General features: G+C 40.7%; 2 protein-coding genes across 5 annotated transcripts in view; one reads left to right on the top strand and one right to left on the bottom strand.

The window, feature by feature from the left end:
• Positions 1 to 18,702, bottom strand: part of SKIC3 (SKI3 subunit of superkiller complex) — a 147,284-nt gene that overhangs the window by 91,284 nt on the left and 37,298 nt on the right. Inside the window, exons 1-3 of one of the 4 annotated variants that reach the window (XM_070794039.1) lie at positions 14,654 to 14,752; positions 8,053 to 8,123; positions 2,868 to 2,958 (exon numbers count right to left, since the gene is read on the bottom strand). In XM_070794039.1, the coding sequence (XP_070650140.1) occupies positions 2,868 to 2,957 (90 nt within the window). In that variant the 5' untranslated portion in view covers position 2,958; positions 8,053 to 8,123; positions 14,654 to 14,752. Of the gene's footprint in view, positions 1 to 2,867; positions 2,976 to 8,052; positions 8,124 to 14,653; positions 14,773 to 18,702 lie in introns of those variants that run through there. The other 3 variants (XM_070794041.1, XM_070794040.1, XM_070794038.1) reach the window with 3 other exon arrangements.
• The window catches only part of ARSK (arylsulfatase family member K), a 55,463-nt gene continuing 51,670 nt past the window's right edge, over positions 14,910 to 18,702 (top strand). The window contains exon 1 of the mRNA XM_019965434.2: positions 14,910 to 15,099. Coding sequence (XP_019820993.2) covers positions 14,962 to 15,099 — 138 coding nt within the window. The 5' untranslated portion in view covers positions 14,910 to 14,961. The remainder of the gene's footprint in view (positions 15,100 to 18,702) is intronic.

Genomic DNA, 18,702 nt, shown 5'->3' on the forward strand with positions numbered 1-18,702 from the left:
TCACTTACAAAACTATTTTCCATATTGTATCCAACTCCCTTATCCAACTCCAGTATTTTCTTTCCCCTATGATAGCATCTCCCCATATTAAACAGATAGATATTTTCATTGAAATTATATGCTAGGAAAGTATTTTGACTTCACTGTGACTGTACCAAATACGTTCAAAAGAAATAGTGGCAATGAATGTTTAAACAACACCTGTCAACTAGAACAAAAATTATACAGAGAGCTACTGCTTACAGAAGTAACAGCTACTTGCTAAGGTAAAACAGTTTGAAATGGAAAGCAAAGATGTTCCAGTGAAAGGAACACAAAACTACTAGCTAAAATGAAATTAGCTCTTAAGGTTTTACATATTCTAGAGAAAAGGAAGAACACTTCTGAGTTGAAGCAGGCAGATTATTAGTCTTACGTGTGGCCACATGACACTTCTAGCAATGTCACCAATATTCTATCCCATAATGTTACCTCCCAAAAAACCGGCACCCATGAGGTAAGCACCAAAGCTAAGCTCCAAACACTGAAGTTTTATTAACGTTTGTGTTCCCAACACCAAGGGCAATGACTGGCATACGACTGCAGAGCAAACGATAAATGCCACAATCAACCCACAGTCAGTAAGGACCTGTTGTCTGCCTAATCACCGGGTTTTCAAGATTGGAAACAGACTTTTTAAAGAAATACTTATAACAGTGCAGTGAAAGCAGGTATGGCATTCTGAGATAAGGAAAAAAGTACCTGACTCCCAACTCCATCCGAACAAGTCAGACAAGGCTGCCTAAAGGCATGCTTATACTGAGTTACAGATGCACCAGCAGAGGAGGTGATAAATCAGACCAGACACAGCAAATACACTAAGGAGCAACTTCTCTTAAAATGTCAACATTCTAGGTTACTACACGTTAAGTCGTCACACATTTGCCACTGACTAGTTCCCCATCTTTGGCTTTCTAGCTGAGTCTCTCAGGTATAAATTATAAACTGCTTGGTGGCATTCATATGTGAATCAGAAAGAATACGGCTGCGGTACTTCTGTATATATTAACAGAAACAGATTCACACGTGTATTAGTCTAGTGCTGAAGGAAACAACCCCTCCCAGCACCCCTGCCACCTCCTCCTTCTTACTGTGAGTCTAAAGAGCCCATCCACCTTCTTCTGTATGAGGGTTAGTTCTGTCATGGCCTCCACCCGTGCTGGGCTCACTAGAAACCTAACCTCTCAAGGGCATCCTTCACCCCTTAAGACTCTCATTCTATACTGCTATCTATTTCCCCCAGGCTTACTCCGTTCTCTCCCTCCCACTGTCCTGAACTCTTTAGTGCAACTGCTGACACTCCTGATGTGAACAGCCAAGGTCCCTAGGTTCAATCTTTCTTTGAACTGCACTAAGTTCTGTTGCAATGAAACTGGGCTGTGGCCCTACAGATCTTACATGCTGCAGCCGATTTCTTTTCACATTCATCCCACATATCACAGGCCAGGAGCTAAGACAAGGGTTTCCGTTGCTCACACTTGTCACTTGTAATATATTCTTCTTCTGCTCCCCCTCCTCCTTTAAAAACCCCAGCACCTTTGAAGATCAAACCACCAGCTATACTCTAGAAAATATCCTTCTTGTTGCTACCATCTACCAACCTCCTAGGAATCCCCTTTCCTTCAGTGAAAATAGGGTATCCCTCCTCTCCACTTCAATTCCAGTAATCATTCTATCAATCATGCAGACGACCCAATGAATGTCAAGGCCTCTCAGTTACTTACCCTCAGTACTCAGCCATCCAAAACCTGGGTTTCCAGCATGCACCTCTCCTAGCCTCCCAGTTCAATTACTGCAGTGGTAACAGTTCTTTAACCTCTATTATGACCAACTTTTTTCTAATCTCACCTCCCTCCAACTATCACCCTACTTCTCAATTCTCATCTCTCATGTCCCAGCTTATACCAGCTTACATCACTGTCATCATTCCCTTGCAAACATCCTCAACTCCTTTGCCTCTCTTTCCCCTCAGCTTTCTTACTACCTATATATTGAATTCATCTTGTCCATCTCCAAGCCTGAGAAGGGTGACATGAAGGAAGACACTACACAGCTGAATACACCGATCTCCCTTTAGTAATATGAAATTTTCAAAAGGACATTGACTACAGTCCGGTAATCCTGCTAATCCTTACTAATAAATTTCTTCTCTCATGGCGAATGACAACTATATCATACCTTCTTTTGTCTCCAGCCTCCTACACAACTCCTCTTTCAGCCTCAGCTTATCCCTAAGAAGACAGGAGCCATCAGAGGGGGACGTTTATCTTCCCACCACCACCACCCAATCTACAAACCTGATGGCTATGGATCTGTATCTATCTTCCCTGTTGTTTAGACAGAACAAGTGTCAAAGGCCCTCCTCTCAAGCTCTGGACCCCATCCTCACTCACCCTCCCAGGGACTGCTCTCCTACTGCCAGCCTGCATCTCTCCTGCACCTTCAGTTCCTCCTTCTGGACACGAACATTTCCCTCAGCACAGAAAGGACCTTTAGAATCCTAACGCTCACAACCACACACCAAGCGGATTCTCCCGACGACATACCATTAAAGAAGGAAAACTTAAGTGTTCCATAGTACAATCCATCAAAAGACAGCTAAGACACATTCAGGTTTTGGGAACTTGGCTTTGACAAGTTACCAACAGAGAGAAAGACAAAAGTAAGTGGTAGAAGTAACTTATCCTGGCACAACCACGCTAATGGTTCTACTAACAGGCCTGACCACTTTTGTTGTATTTAGACACAAATGATTCACATATTACAAATCAGTGATGCTTACAGCTGTGACCATTTCTGTCCTGGAAGGAAAAAAAAATATTAGTTACCTTACAATGTTTCAAAGCTTCTTTGTATTCTTTGTTTCTGATTGCATCTCTAGCACTTTTCAGAGCAGTCTTTACTTCCTTGCTGGACATTCTGTCAAAACAAAAAGCCTGTTTATACTTAAATAAAGGCAAAGGACTATTCAAGAGGACTATATACTAATTTCAGCCTGAATGAAACTACAATGATACCTGCCTAACTATAACAGTTCCAACAAATTGAACAAACTTAACCTGTGAAAAAGGCACACATAATTCCTTCCACATGGAGCATTCTTTCCCCTTAAAATAAACATATTTTATTATGTTTAAAAAACAGAAAGTCAGATCATCCCTTCAGATTTTTACTCAAACGTCACTTCCTCAATGAAACCTTCCCTGGCCATGCTATTTAAAATTTTAACACTTTCTTCTTCCAATTCCCAACCACTAAATATTCCCTAACTATCTCTTTAACACTGCATTTATTTCTCTTCAGAGCACTTAACACCATCTAATATATTATATACTTATTTATTATCTGTTTCCCAACCCCACCAGAATATAAGCTCCATGTAGGCAGGGATTTTTAATCTGTTGTTGGGTTGTTGCTGTTGCTTAACTGCTGTATCCTCAATCCTTAGTATCTGACAAACTGTATATATTAATAAATATTTGCTGAAATTGCATTGTATTTGAATTATATGCATTCTCCGTATAGTAGGCTAAAACACAGATGATCTTATGGGCCAGGACCCAAAGCACACACCAATCTCAATAGAATTCTATACAAAGCAAGTACTAAAATAAATCCAAGTCACAGAGTAAAAACATTAACACAAATAAATTTCGGTAACTATGATGTAAGTTTAAGAAAGCATTCTGTTTTGATGTTAGTTTCTATAAAATATAAATCAGGATTTTAACTTTTTTCACAGTAAGGATTTCTTTAGGATGACAGTAGTCTAGTATTCCTTGTAATATAATATTCTTTGAAGAGAAGTAAACGTAATGTTTATACTTAAATAAAGGAAAGGAATATTCAAGAAGACTATATACTAATTTTAGCCATAGATATTTCAATTTGTACACAAAATATTCACTGAAGATATATTAGTATAATATTAAATAAACTAACATATTTTAAGATGTCACAACTTATTGCATTTACCAGTAAACCAGCCAAATTCAATCACAACTTGATCTTGAAAAAAGAAACATTTGTATTTTTTTTGCCAACTCCATTGAACTCTAACCTCAAGAATGTAAAACAAAGCTATGTACATATTAGGTAATTATAGATCACTGATGCTCAAGGTAGCAAAATGAACAAAGAAGATGGCTCACGGACATGGTAGCTGACAGTTCTTTACATCCAAACAGGCTGAGGCACAAGCGTAAGATGAAAGAAATTTAAGAAGCCAGAGAATTAAAAAAAATCCTTTTGACTTAAAGAATTTTAGATTCAAATAATACAAAAATTAAAATATTAAAATATCAATTTATCTATAGCCAAAACGAGACTTCCTAAATAGACAGAAAAGGGATTTTTTTGCTTAGTTACAATAATTAGACAATTAAAGCAACATATCTCATGTGCTCTTATTTTGGACACTGCTCTGTTAGCTGAAATGATATTGGCATAAATTTACAATGTAAAACATCAGAAGGATTTTTATACAATCTGCAAATCTTGCTTGAAGCAACCAAGTCTCTATGCTGATGCAACATTATATTTCTCACACCTAAGTTATCTTTGGTAGATAAACTTGCAGACTGAAAGAAGAGAATGACAGTGATGATGACAACTAATCTGGACCAACAGAAAGGGATAAAAAGAGACATCCAAGAAGAAAAAAAAAAAATCAAGAGATACCCAAGTTAAAAAAGAACAAAAAAAGTTTCAAGATAAGACCAAGCAAAAGCAATCAGAAGAATGCAACTTTTCCAGGACAAAGATCACCATCTTTTCTATCACCCAACATACAAGTAAAAGCACTTCTGAACAAAGCAGAACCAAGCAGCACTAACACAGCACGCAGCTCCCAAGCTATATGTTGCCTTTGACAGAAGACACAGAAAGGAAGGCCTCTGCTCTGAAGAATATAATCTCAATCCAGAGAAAGACCTCAGGCACATGAGTCACTGAAGAATCAAACTCTAAACTAAGGCTAATGAGTGCAAGTGCGAAAGGAGTATAGAAGACAGAAGTGTGATGTGAAATAATCAAGGGTTACGAGGTAGAGAAAGGATCTGAGAATGGAGGGAAGAAGGACAATTACTCCAGCCAGAAGCACTGCATTAGCAAAATCGGAGAGAGAAGAATGAGTGTGGAATGTGTAGGAAACAATAAGGAAGCCAGACTGAATGGAAGAGGAAGGACTTGTTGAAGAACAGAAGAAAATTAGGCTGGGTAGGTAGAGCACCAGTTTACATAAGACTTTGAAAATGAGACAGACAAATCTGGACTTAAATGGAGCAGCCAACATGGATCTGTCAAATGCCTCGAAGTGGGTTATTTTTAAAGACCATACGAGACAAATTCTATTCTTCTCTTGGGGGCCAATTTGAATGTTCGATACCCTTCTATAGCCTGACATGTCTTCACCGGTAATTACATCTACTCTTGCTATACAAAAAAGGTCTTAATGACCCAGATAACCATGACAGTGTGATAACTCACCTAGAGCCAGACATCCTAGAGTATGAAGTCAAGTGGGGCTTAGGAAGAAGCAGTACCACAAACAAAGCTAGTGGAGGTGATGGAATTCCAGTTGAGCTATTTCAAATCCTAAAAGATGATGTTGTGAAAGTGCTGCACTCAATATGCCAGCAAATTTGGAAAATTCAGCAGTGGCCACAGGCCTGGAAAAGGTCAGTTTTCATTCCAATCCCAAAGAAGGGCAATGCCAAAGAATGTTCAAACTACCGCAGAATTGCACTCATTTCACACGCTAGCAAAGTAATGCTCAAAATTCTCCGAGCCAGGCTTCAACAGTACGTGAGCTGTGAGCTTCCAGATGTTTAAGCTGGATTTAGAAAAGGGAGAAAACAGAGATCAAGTTGCCAAAATCTGTTGATCACAGAAAAAACAAGGAAATTCCAGAAAAACACCTACTTCAGCTTCACTAACTATGCTAAATCCTTTGACTGTGTGGATCACAACAAACAATGGAAAATTCCTAAAAAGATGAGAATACCAGACCACCCTACCTGCCTCCTGAGAAACCTGTAGGCAAGTCAAGAAGCATCAGTTACAACTGGACATGCAACAATGAACTGGTTCCAAACTGGGAAAAGAGTACATCAAGGCTGTATATTGTCAACCTGCTTATTGAACTTACATGCAAAGTACATCATGCGAAATGCCAGGCTGGATGAAGCTCAAGCTGGAATCAAGATTGCCGGGAGAAATATCAATAACCTCAGATATGCAGATAACACCACCCTTATGGCAGAAAGTGAAGACAAACTAAAGAGCCTATTGATGAAGGTAAAAGAGGAGAGTGAAAAATCTGGCTTAAAACTCAACATTCAAAAAATGAAGATCATGGCATCTGGTCCCATCACTTCATGGCAAATGATGGGGCAACAATGGAGACAGTGACAGACTTTATTTTCTTGAGCTCCAAAATCACTATGGGCAGTAACTGCAGCCATGAAATTAAAAGACTCCTGGTCCTTGGAAGAAAAGCTATGATGAATCTAGACAGTGTTTTCAAAAGCACAGACATCACTTTGCCGACAAAGGTCCATATAGTCAAAGCTATGGTTTTTCCAGTAGTCATGTACGATGTGAGAGTTGGACCATAAAGAAGGCTGAGCACCAAAGAATTGATGCTTTCAGACTGTGGTGTTGGAGAAGACTCTTGGACAGCAAGGAGATCAAACTAGTCAATCCTAAAGGAAATCAATCCTGAATACTCACTGGAAGGACTGATGCTGAAGTTGAAGCTCCAATACTTTGGCCACCTGATGTGAAGACCTGACTCACTGGAAAATACCCTGATGCTGGGAAAGACTGAAGGCAGGAGGAGAAGGGGATGACAGAGGATGAGATGGTTGGATGGCATCATCGACTCAAAGAACGTGAGTCTGCGCAAACTCTGGGAGACAGTCAAAGACCGGGAAGCCTGGTGTGCTGCAGTGCATGGGGTCACAAAGTGTTGGACACAACTGAGCGACTGAACAACGAACTTGCTGCAGTGGAATCCTCTGTTCTCCTCCTATCTCTTGTTCATTTGATTTGGCATTTAGCATAACAAGACAGCACTAACACCTTCTCTCTTCACCAAAATATAATGCGTATATATAAATAAATTTTAGTTTCAGGGGATTATATTTTTCTGAAAAACAAAATAATCTGCCTTTCTAGCCCTCTTTCTGGCCCTGAAAATGTTTTCCTCTTTTTTAGGAAGTGTTATGGAGAACGAGGAGGCTCATTCACTCATTTTCTTCACAAAGCTTTATAGAGCACTAATCATCTACCCATTTTGCAGAGTAAAAACCTACTACTCACAAGGATTCCACATAACCTCATATTCCTCTGTTTGGGATACCTCCCTCTATTCCAAGCATTTCCAACACTTCAAAGAAAACCCCAGCCCTTTTACAAGTGTCTTTAGTATTCTTCCATAGCCCCACAGACTTTATCCTTATACCTCTCCTCCCATTTTTTATTCTCAATCTCAAGAAAAGTGTATATTTAGCACATTCTCACTCAATGAAGGGTGTTTTTTTTTTTTTTACTACCACTAAAAGGGTTTTGATTCAACATATCAAGCATAAAAAGCAACAACTGCACCTAATAAAAAGTTGCAAAGTGACAACCATGCCACAAGACAATGATATACCTCAAAACTAACATTTAGATGACAGGTAGATGAACTGATATGTCCTACACACCCCAGCTAAAGCTATGGAAATTGAAGCCACATTCAGCAGTGCCAGAAACAAACATTCCACAAAGCACAAATAAGAAGAAGAAAAAAAAATTGCAACGATAACAACAATGGAAGTTAATTACAGAAAAGCAAAAAAATGACACCTTTAAATCTAATTACAAAAGTCTAAAGGTGCTTTGTGATGACCTATAGTCTGGGATAATAACCCACACCATTTAACCATCCTTCTCAAAAGAACTGGTAATATCAGTCATTGAGTAAAAGCAGAGTTTAACTGCCTAAGATTTAGCACTCTAGACACCTACCTTTTACCTATTATCACAAACTATCTTCTTTGTCAACTGAGTTTCAGATTGTTCCTTAAATGTTTATCCATCTAGATTAAGTAAAACACAGGATAGTTAGGCACATGAAAAAGGTAACATACACCACCCAAAACATGTTGAATTTTTAACACATCAGATTCAGGTTCAATTTTCATAATTTATAATTTAAAACATGAGAAATAATTATGTACAATTTTCCAATTTCTTTCTTTCCCAAAAAGATACTAATTATAATTTCCAAATTTCTGAGTTGGTCTAAACTGTGTCCCCATGGCCTCGAGGTGACAAAAGAAACTTCCATAAGCAATCACATTTGGAAAAACTTACAGAAACTCAAAATATACTGACTTCAATGTAAAAAACTGAGCCAGAAGAGAATATTATCTACTTCTACACTTCGTTTTAAATCTAGAACAATTAAGGGCACTTGTGTGTGGGCTAGTCGCTCAGTCGTGCCTGACTCTTTGCAACCCCATGGACTACAGCCCACCAGGCTCCTCTGTCCATGGGATTCTCCAGGCAAGGACACCAGAGTGGTTTGCCATTTCCTTCTCCATTAAGGGCACTTACTTACTTCCAATTTGCAACCTAATTACACTGAAGTGAATCTTGTTCTAAGCCACATAAAGAATTTTAAATATGAAAAACAGCTGCCCACATCAGGCAACTAGTTTGTAAATTTAATTAAACAGACCAAACTTTTTTTTTTTATATTAATAATCCATCTAACTAGCCATTTGAAATACTAACACAAATTCTACATGACTACAAATTCTAAGTATCTTTTGATACTATCTCTGGAATGGATTTTGTCAAACAAAATTAACCTAGAATGCTTCCTGAAGAGAATACAGGTGGTTTTAAAAAACGGAATAAAGGAAAAAAAAATGCTTCTTTAGACTAGGAAATAAACAAAACTTAGCTGAAGCAGGTGGAGATGAATAAGAAATAGTAAGTTTGATAAACCATGCACTAGTGATGCTGCTGCTGCTGCTAAATTGCTTCAGTCGTGTCCGACTCTGCGCGACCCCAGAGACGGCAGCCCACGAGGCTCCCCCGTCCCTGGGATTCTCCAGGCAAGAACACTGGAGTGGGTTGCCATTTCCTTCTCTGATGCAGGAAAGTGAAAAATGAAAGTAAAGTGGTTCAGTCGTCCGACTCCTAGTGACCCCATGGACTGCAGCCTACCAGGCTCCTCCATCCATGGGATTTTCCAGGCAAGAGTACTGGAGTAGGGTGCCATTGCTATTTAAATAGAAGGGTTAGTTCCACAGAAGAGGGTCTTACTGGTAAGAAAAGCAAGTATTGTGAACCTCACAATGTCTAGGAAAGTAAAATACAAGTTAAACAAGAAGCGGGGAGGTAAAATAAATGTTAAAACCTGACTCTCCGTGTCACTAACTTCCTTAAGCCCCTATTCAGCTACAAATGATTACCCTCCTCACTCAACTTGATTTTACTGATTAACTCAGTCATTCCAACTCTGTTCTCAGAAAATATCCAACATTTTGTCAGCCCCTTCATTCTGCCACATGCACCCACCAAGTCAACAAAGACAGATCTGGATTCAAGCCTCCACAGATCCTGGGCACCTTACTTCACCTCCAAGTCTGTTTCCTCATTGGTAAAGTGAGGACATCGATTACCTGATATGTATGTAGATGGAGTAGCTGAACACAGTACCTGCCAGTTCTGCAGACCTTAGCCCCTACCACCCTCTCAATCAACTTCACCACTTTCCTCCCATTCCTAACTCACAGTGGTTATTATACACTTTTTATACACATTTAAAACCCCCAATCCTATCTTCCTTGATCCCTCAAGAAGTAACCTTCTTGTCTATGTTTCTCAAAAAATGGCTATCACCAAACACAAGTATCCTCTTTAAATTAGTTACTACACAAATACTAAAGACTACAACTTGACAAATGCTCTATGTTCTGTAGCAGAAAATGGCAACCCACTCCAGTATTTTGCCTGGAAAATTCCATGGACAGAGGAGCCTGGCGGGCTGCAGTCCTTGGGATCTCAGATATGCGCATGCATGTATGTTCTAAAATGTATTCTGTCTCTCAGGTCAAAAAAATCCCTATATAAAGGTAACATATTTCTGGAGTTCCTTATGTATCCAACATCTATCTAGTATTATGACCTTTTAGGTTCCAAACTCGACTCAACTACAGTTTGTTTTTAGTTTCCCTACATTCAAAATGCAGTAATTTTCAATTAGCTAAAGTGAGAAAGGAAGAATCCCCTTTTCAGCATTACCTCATATTTACTTTTTCCACCACTCCCCAACACTTTTCACATCTCTGTCTTTACTTCTCCCATTCAGCCTGTTCACATTTGCCTCTGTCTACTCAAATGCTATGTGTAATTCAAGTCCAAATTCAAGTGTCAAGCAGAAAGTCTTCTCAGACAAATCTCACACAGGTCTGAAATTATAACACTTACTGTCTAGACTAACATTTCCACAAATACATTTGGAACATTAACATGCTTAAAGGTGTTACCATATCTAGCAATTTTGTGAATACTGCACACTATGGAGAAGGTGATGGCACCCCACTCCAGTACTCTTGCCTGGAAAATCCCATGGACGGAGGAGCCTGGTGGGCTGCAGTCCATGGGGTCGCACAGAGTCAGACACGACTGAAGCGACTTAGCAGCAGCAGCAGGCCTCCCTGTCCATTACCAACTCCCAGAGTTCACTCAAACTCACATCCATCGAGTCGGTGATGCCATCCAGCCATCTCATCCTCTGTCATCCCCTAGTCCTCCTGCCCCTAATCCCTCCCAGCATCAGAGTCTTTTCCAATGAGTCAACTCTCGCATGAGGTGGCCAAAGTACTGGAGTTTCAGCTTTAGCATCATTCCTTCCAAAGAACACCCAGGACTGATCTCCTTTAGAATGGACTGGTTGGATCTCCTTGCTGTCCAAGAGGCTCTCAAGAGTCTTCTCCAACACCACAGTTCAAAAGCATCAATTCTTTGGCGCTCAGCTTTCTTCACAGTCCAACTCTCACAGCCATACATGACTACTGGAAAAACCATAGCCTTTACTAGACAGACCTTTGTTGGCAAAGTAATGTCTCTGCTTTTGAATATGCTATCTAGGTTGGTCATAACTTTCCTTCCAAGGAGTTAAGCGTCTTTTAATTTCATGGCTGAAATCACCATCTGCAGTGATTTTGGAGCCCCTCAAAATAAAGTCTGACACTGTTTCCACTGTTTCCCCATCTATTTCCCGTGAACTGATGGGATCAGATGCCATGATCTTAGTATCAGTTCAGTCGCTCAGTCATGTCCGACTCTTAGTGACCCCATGAATCGCATGACGCCGGGCCTCCCTGTCCATCACCAACTCCTGGAGTTCACTCAGACTCACGTCCACCGAGTCAGTGATGCCATCCAGCCATCTCATCCTCTGTCGTCCCCTTCTCTTCTTGCCCCCAATCCCTCCCAGCATCAGAGTCTTTTCCAATGAATCAACTCTTCGCATGAGGTGGCCAAAGGACTGGAGTTTCAGCTTTAGCATCATTCCTTCCAAAGAAATCCCAGGGCTGATCTCCTTCAGAATGGACTGGTTGGATCTCCTTGCAGTCCAAGGGACTCTCAAGAATCTTCTCCAACACCACAGTTCAAAAGCATCAATTCTTCAGCGCTCAGCTTTCTGCACAGTCCAATTCTCACATCCATACATGACCACTGGAAAAACCATAGCCTTGACTAGACGGACCTTTATTGGCAAAGTAATGTCTCTGCTTTTCAACATGCTGTCTAGTATGCTGGACACTAAAAGACTATGAAGAACCAAAACCTACACCCAAACTTTAAAGTGAACAATTTTCTGAACTGCAAAGTTAAGTATTTCACTAAACCAATTAGCCCTTAACACAGGATCTTTAACTGATGACTTAAACATACACATAATGGAGCCCTTCCCTCAGTGCAACACACTATACATACACAAGTACACACAGAGAGATGTGCACACAGAGTGGTATACACACACAACTCAAAAGTACCTTTTCTGATATGGTAAGTTGCTGCTGCTGCTGCTGCTAAGTCGCTTCAGTCATGTCTGACTCTGTGCGACCCCATAGATGGCAGCCCACCAGGCTCCCCCGTTTCTGGGATTCTCCAGGCAAGAACACTGGAGTGGGTTGCCATTTCCTTCTCCAATGCATGAAAGTGAAAAGTTAAAGTGAAGTCACTCAGTCCTGTCCGACTCTTAGCGACCCCATGGACTGCAGCCCACCAGGCTCATCTGTCCATGGGATTTTCCAGGCAAGAGTACTGGAGTGGGGTCCCATTGCCTTGTCCCAACATGCTAAGTTACTGGTTAGCAAATATGCTTTATGTCCAGAATAGAGTGTTCAAAAACAAACTGAAATTATAAGATAATTACCCAAAGGAACTGGGAAGGCCTGGGCAGGGGGCGAAACCTGGTGGGGAAGGTGAGAAGGGTAGCTGAAAAGGAGCGATTACTCACGTAAAAGTGAAGTAACTGGACTAATGAATGGTCAAAGGTATACAGAGACTGACTTCAGCTCAAAACATGAGCTTTTAATAATTACACCAATAAAAATATGGAATGGGCTCCTCAAAGAAGTGTTTCCCGTCACTGGAGATGAAAAGGCACAGACTGCACAATCCACTTGGGAGGGATACTGTAGACAAACCGAATGTCGGAGGAGAAGGAAGAAGAGATGTCTTTCAGAGCTATATATCCGAGGGCCTAAAATATCCATCTTGCTCCAAACTACTATAGCACCTGCTCCCACTAACACTGCCAAAAGGAGAGCCAGGAAGAAAAAGATGTGATTCACTCACCCTGACCGTCAACTCTGAATACACGTCCTGAGAAAACAAGGCCACAGAGACTGAAGAGTTCACAAAATCAATACTATCCCACAGATAAAGTTAAATATGTTTTTAATGACTCTAAATGTCAGTCAACATTGTTTCTCTGACAAAATATGTTCTATATTCCAAATTAACTCAAAACAAATATTTGAAACAGATCCTGTTTGTGAGGGAGTCTATGTGTATTACCTCTCACGCTGTACTATTATTTCAGTTTTTCCCTAAGGTGTAAGTTCCTTACAGTCAAGGACCATTGTTTCTGTATCTGTCTGCTCCCACAGATGTTTAGCATGCTGCCTGACCAACAGCGCTGCTTCACTAACTAACATAGTAAATTCATGGGAACGCCGGGACATCCTACAGTTAATTAGAGACAGCAACGCAATGAGTCAGGACAGACTACTCAAATTCAAGTCCTACTCAGACTGATTCCCTCTGTAACCTTGGGCAAGTCATTCAATTTGTCCAAGTCTCAGCTTTCCTATCTGAAAAAAACGGTGAAAGTGGGGATAACAGAAAATCCTCCACGTAAAAGTACTTGGCACACAACAGGTGCTCTACAAATGCACAGTATAATGCTCAGAGCATAATAAGCACCCTGCGAGTATTAAATAAGTAAAGTCTGACTCCTTCTGTAATTATTTTCTGCAAAAAGCACTGTCGGATATTAGTATGAAAAGTTGATTTCACAGAAAGAAACACTACAACTCTTCCTTTTTCGTATCAAAAGATTAAAGCGACTAATATGATGCACAAATTATACACCTGAAACTATAATAACCACATCAGGAACTTGGCTCTGGGACCAAAAATCTGCTTCCTCCCCCCCCCCCCCCCCGATTTCTCCAAAGGAGTTCAACAGTCAAGAGAACCAGAGATCTTTTAAAAACCACTGCAGCGGAACAATGGTATTCTAAACCTATGTCGGTTATTCGAACAAGCCACACAGCCCAGCCTTTCTTCCTCTGAGGGCCCGTCCAGCTCTTCTTTCCTTCACACTCTGGAGGCAAAGGGCACCTAAGCTCATCCTCACCCCAAAAAATGAAACTTGTTTTGCTGCTGCTGCTGCCAAGTCGCTTCAGTCGTGTCCGACTCTGTGCGACCCCATGGACAGCAGCCCACCAGGCTCCCCTGTCCCTGGGATTCTCCAGTCAAGAACACTGGGGTGGGTTGCCATTTCCTTCTCCAATGCATGAAAGTGAAAAGTGAAAGTGAAGTCGCTCAGTCGCGTTCGACTCCTAGCGACCCCATGGACTGCAGCCTTCCAGGCTCCTCCGTCCATGGGATTTTCCAGGCAAGAGTACTGGAGTGGGGTGCCACTGCCTTCTCCGGAAACTTGTCTTAGTAGGCCGCAACCCTCACCCCTCCGGAGCACATCACTGCACGGGAAAAGCGGGGAACAGGACAAGGCAGGCTAGAAATACTTTTCGGGAGAAGGTGTTAGAGGCGCCCCACGGGACCCGCATCCCGCGTGAGGCGGTCCAGACAGACAGACAGACGTCCCACAAGGAACCGCCCGGTTCAGCTTCAGTGACAGACAGGCTGCCACCTCACCGTCTCCCGGTCTCGCCTGACACTCTGCCAAGCTCGTCCGGCGCCAAACCGGCAGCCCCCGGCACCCTGTCCTTTCTCGCTCTAGGTAACAATTCCACAGGCCGACCGGCTTCAACTTCTGCAAAAGGCGACAGCAACCAAAAAAAAAAAAACCCACCTGAGAAAGGAGATGCTCCTCTACTACAAAACGCCCAAGCTCAAAGCACAGCGCATGCGCATTTCACCCCCAGGCATCGATCACATGACTGGAAGTGGCTGGGGGAAGTTTAGTTCTCTCGGTATTTGATTAAAAGGTCTTAACGAGAGTTGAGAGACGGGCGCTCCTCCTGTGTGCATGCGCTCCCCTCGAGCCTCATGGGAGTTGTAGTTCTGAGGGTAAAAGGAATCCCCGCCTTCCTGTTCTCCCGAGGAACTTCCTAGAGGGAGGGGGAGGGGGCTCAGCGCCCGGAGGCCCAGTAAGCGGAGATGCTGCTGCTGTGGGTGTCAGTGGTTGCAGCCTCGGCGCTGGCAGCACCAGCTCCCGGGGCAGATGGGCAGAGGCGGGGAGCAATTCAGGCTTGGCCCGATGCTCCTAACGTGTTGCTAGTCGTGAGCGACTCCTTCGTAAGTATGGAAAGGCAGGGGAGGGGGCGCCCTGCTGCACAGCCGCGATTGGCCCAGCCCTTCCCCTGCTTGCAGGCTTCCGGGAGCAGAATCTGAGACTTCCAAACACGTTTTATCCTGATGCAAAGCAAGAAATGCATTTTACCTTGACGGCCCGTACAGACCTACGTGCACCACATAGATATGCATGTAACACACATAAAAACATGCTTTAGTAAGACGCACTCCGATTCGCATCTTAGCAAATTTTTTTTTTCTTTGCTGGCCCATTAAATTACTAATAAATTTTCAGTCCATATCCCCGCTTGATTCACTTGTGGGGCAAAATAACATTCTGCATCAACGTAAAAGCCTGGTAGCTTTCCAGCGATCAAGGTACTTTTATTACCCAGTTGTCTGATAATCCTGTTAGTGTTGATTTATGTTCATTAGTTGACATAATTTGACCCATTCTCCTATATTCCGGATAAACTGTATGCGTATATGTGTTGTTGTTGTTTAATCCCAAACTTAAACATTTTTTGTAACTTTCCCAAACCATCAACTAAAAAGAATACAAATATTAACATTACCTGATATTTTTAGTATTATCCATGATATTAAAACTACTGCTTGGACAAATGTTTGGTTACTAAATATAATGTTAGTTTATTATGACAGGGTGTCACTGTGGTCAGGTAGATTGTTGGTGTTAAGTATGTCTGGCAGCAAAGAGCACTTTTAATCATTACGTTGTATTGCCTTCCTCATAAAATAACCCAGGATGATTAAAGTTACATAATCTGGATATACCCCTAGAATTTATTGAGAATATTACTTAAAGTAATCTTTATGATTATCTAAACTTAGGATCCTAACAGGCAATCTTGGAGAGTAACAAGAATGAGTTTATTATCAGTGCTCTTGAGATTAAAGGGAAAGGAAGGAAGCAGGATCCTGCAAAAAGAGAACTGACTGTTGCCTCAGCTGATCTTGTGCGTAGTTCTCAAACTAGCATGATGCTTCAGAGCTGTTTCCAGTTTGGGGGAGGAGACCAGGCCTTTCATGTTGGATGGCCATTATTTGTGGAATGCACCCAGAATGGGGCACCATTTGGAGCAAGACAAACTACCGTCAGCAGAGGCAATCTTTCACTCTAAAGGGAATCTTCGTGGTGTGTCACAACATCCTAGAAACTTCCGAAGATGACTGAAATATTTGGAGTTTGTTTTTAGTATAGTATAAGCACATAGATTTTTCTATATATGTGTATGTAAATTTTGATGCAGATTAATATCTCTTATGAATATAGAAGAAAAAGTCCTGAAAATACTAGCAAGTCAAATTCAAATATATATAGAAAGGGTTATACACCATGGCTAAATGTGATTTATCCCTGAAATGTAAGGTGGGTTTAATGTCTGAAAACTAGTCAATGTGATAGACCATGTTAATTGAATAAAGGACAGATAACAGGTGATCATTTCAATAGATGCAGAAAGAGCATCTGACAGAATTCAATAACCCTTCATGATAAAAGCACTCAACCAAGTAGAAATAGAATTTTTTCAACCTGATTAAGAACACCTGCAGAAAATCCACAGTTAATGTTATTGTTAACTATAAAAGACTGAATGTTTTCTCCCAAAGACCAAGAACAAGACAAGGCTGTCCATTCTTACTGTGTTTATTCAGCAGTTAAGCTGGCAGTTTTCTAGGAAGGGAATTAGACAAGAAAATGAAATAGAGGTCATCTAGATTAGAAAGGAAAAATGTCTCTATTTGCAGATAACATAACCTTGTATAAAGAAAATCCTAGGGAATCTACTGCAAAACTTTTAGAACTAATAAGTTAGTCTACACGGCTGTAGGATGTAAGATCAATACATAAAAATCAATTGTATTTTTATACCTTTGATTGATGAACAAACGAAAAATAAAATTAAGAAAATAATTCTATTTAAAATAGTATCCAAAATATAAAATACTTAGGATTAAATATAACCAAAGAAGTTCAATTCTTATACTCTGAATCAAACTATAAAACATTGTTGAAAGAAATTAATGAACACCTAGATAAGCATGTTTATGAAATTGATTTAATATTGTTAATATAGTAATAATCATCAAATTGATCTACAAATTCTATGCAGTCTCTTCAGAAATCACTATGACATTTTTGCAGAAACAGAAAAAAACCATCCTGAAATTCATATGGAAATTCAAGGGACCCAGAATACCCAAGGCAGTCTTGTAAAAGAACTACAAAATTGGAGGACTTAAAGTTTCTAACTTCAAAACTTACCTTCACTTCAAAACTGTAGTAATCAAGATAGTGTGTCACTGGTATAAAGATAGACATATAAATCGATGGAATAGAATTGAAAGTAGAGAAATAAACTCTCAAACTCTCATTTGATTTTTCAATAAAGATGCAAAGACCATTTAATGGGGGAAAGAATAGTGTTTTCAACAGATAATGTTGGGAATACTGATTATCCACATGCAAAATGTCTCACTCCATTTTTAAAAAGTAGCTCAAAGTGAACTGATGAATTAAACATAAAAGCTAAAACTATTAAACCCTTAGAAAAAAACATGGGTGCGAATCTGTGACTTTGGATTAGATAGTTTGCATGCATGCAAAGTCGCTTCAGTCATGTCTGACTCTTTGCAACCCTGCCAGGCTTCTCTGTCTATGGGATTCTCAAGGCAGTGGTTTGCCATTTCCTGCTCCAGGGGATCTTCCCGACCCAGGAATGGAATCCGAGTCTCTTATGTCTCCTGCATTGGCAGGCCAGTTCTTTACCACAAGCACCACCTGGCAAGCCCTTGCTGCTAAGTCACTTCAGTCATGTCCGACTCTGTGCAACCCCATAGACAGCAGCCCACCAGGCTTCCCCATCCCTGGGATTCTCCAGGCAAGAACACTGGAGTGGGTTGCCATTTCCTTCTCCAATGCATGAAAGTGAAAAGTGAAAGTGAGTCGCTCAGTCGTGTCCGACTCTGTGCGACCCCATGGACTGCCGCCTATCAGGCTCCTCCGTCCATGGGATTTTCCAGGCAAGAGTACTGGAGTGGGGTGCCATTGCCTTCTCCTGGCAAGCTCTTAGGCAATTTAAAAATGGGCAAAAGATCTGAACAGACAGTCCTCCAAAGAAGATATGCAAATAGTCAATAAACATATGAAAAGATACTCAATATTGTTAATCATACGGAAATGCAAATCAAAACCACAATGAGACACCAGTTCACATCCACAAAGATGACTATAATCAGAGACACACTAGAGCCATGAGAATATGAGAGAAATGCAACCTTCATATGCTGCTGGTGGGAGTGTAAAATGGCGTAGCTACTTTTGAAAACAATCTAGCAATTCCAAAAATGTTTAACATGAGTTTCACATTGATCCAGCAATTCTACTTCAAGGTATATATCCAAAAGAAATAAAAAACATATGTCAACACACATATGTCCACACAAAAACTTTTACGTAAATATTAATACTTCCAAAAAGTGAAAACAACTCAAATATATATCAGGTGATAAATGGGCAAATAAAATTTAGTAATATTTTTCAACAATAAAAAAGAAATGCAGTATTGATACATGCTGCGACAT

Source organism: Bos indicus, chromosome 7 (assembly GCF_029378745.1).
Source record: "Bos indicus isolate NIAB-ARS_2022 breed Sahiwal x Tharparkar chromosome 7, NIAB-ARS_B.indTharparkar_mat_pri_1.0, whole genome shotgun sequence".
NCBI lineage: Eukaryota > Metazoa > Chordata > Mammalia > Artiodactyla > Bovidae > Bos > Bos indicus.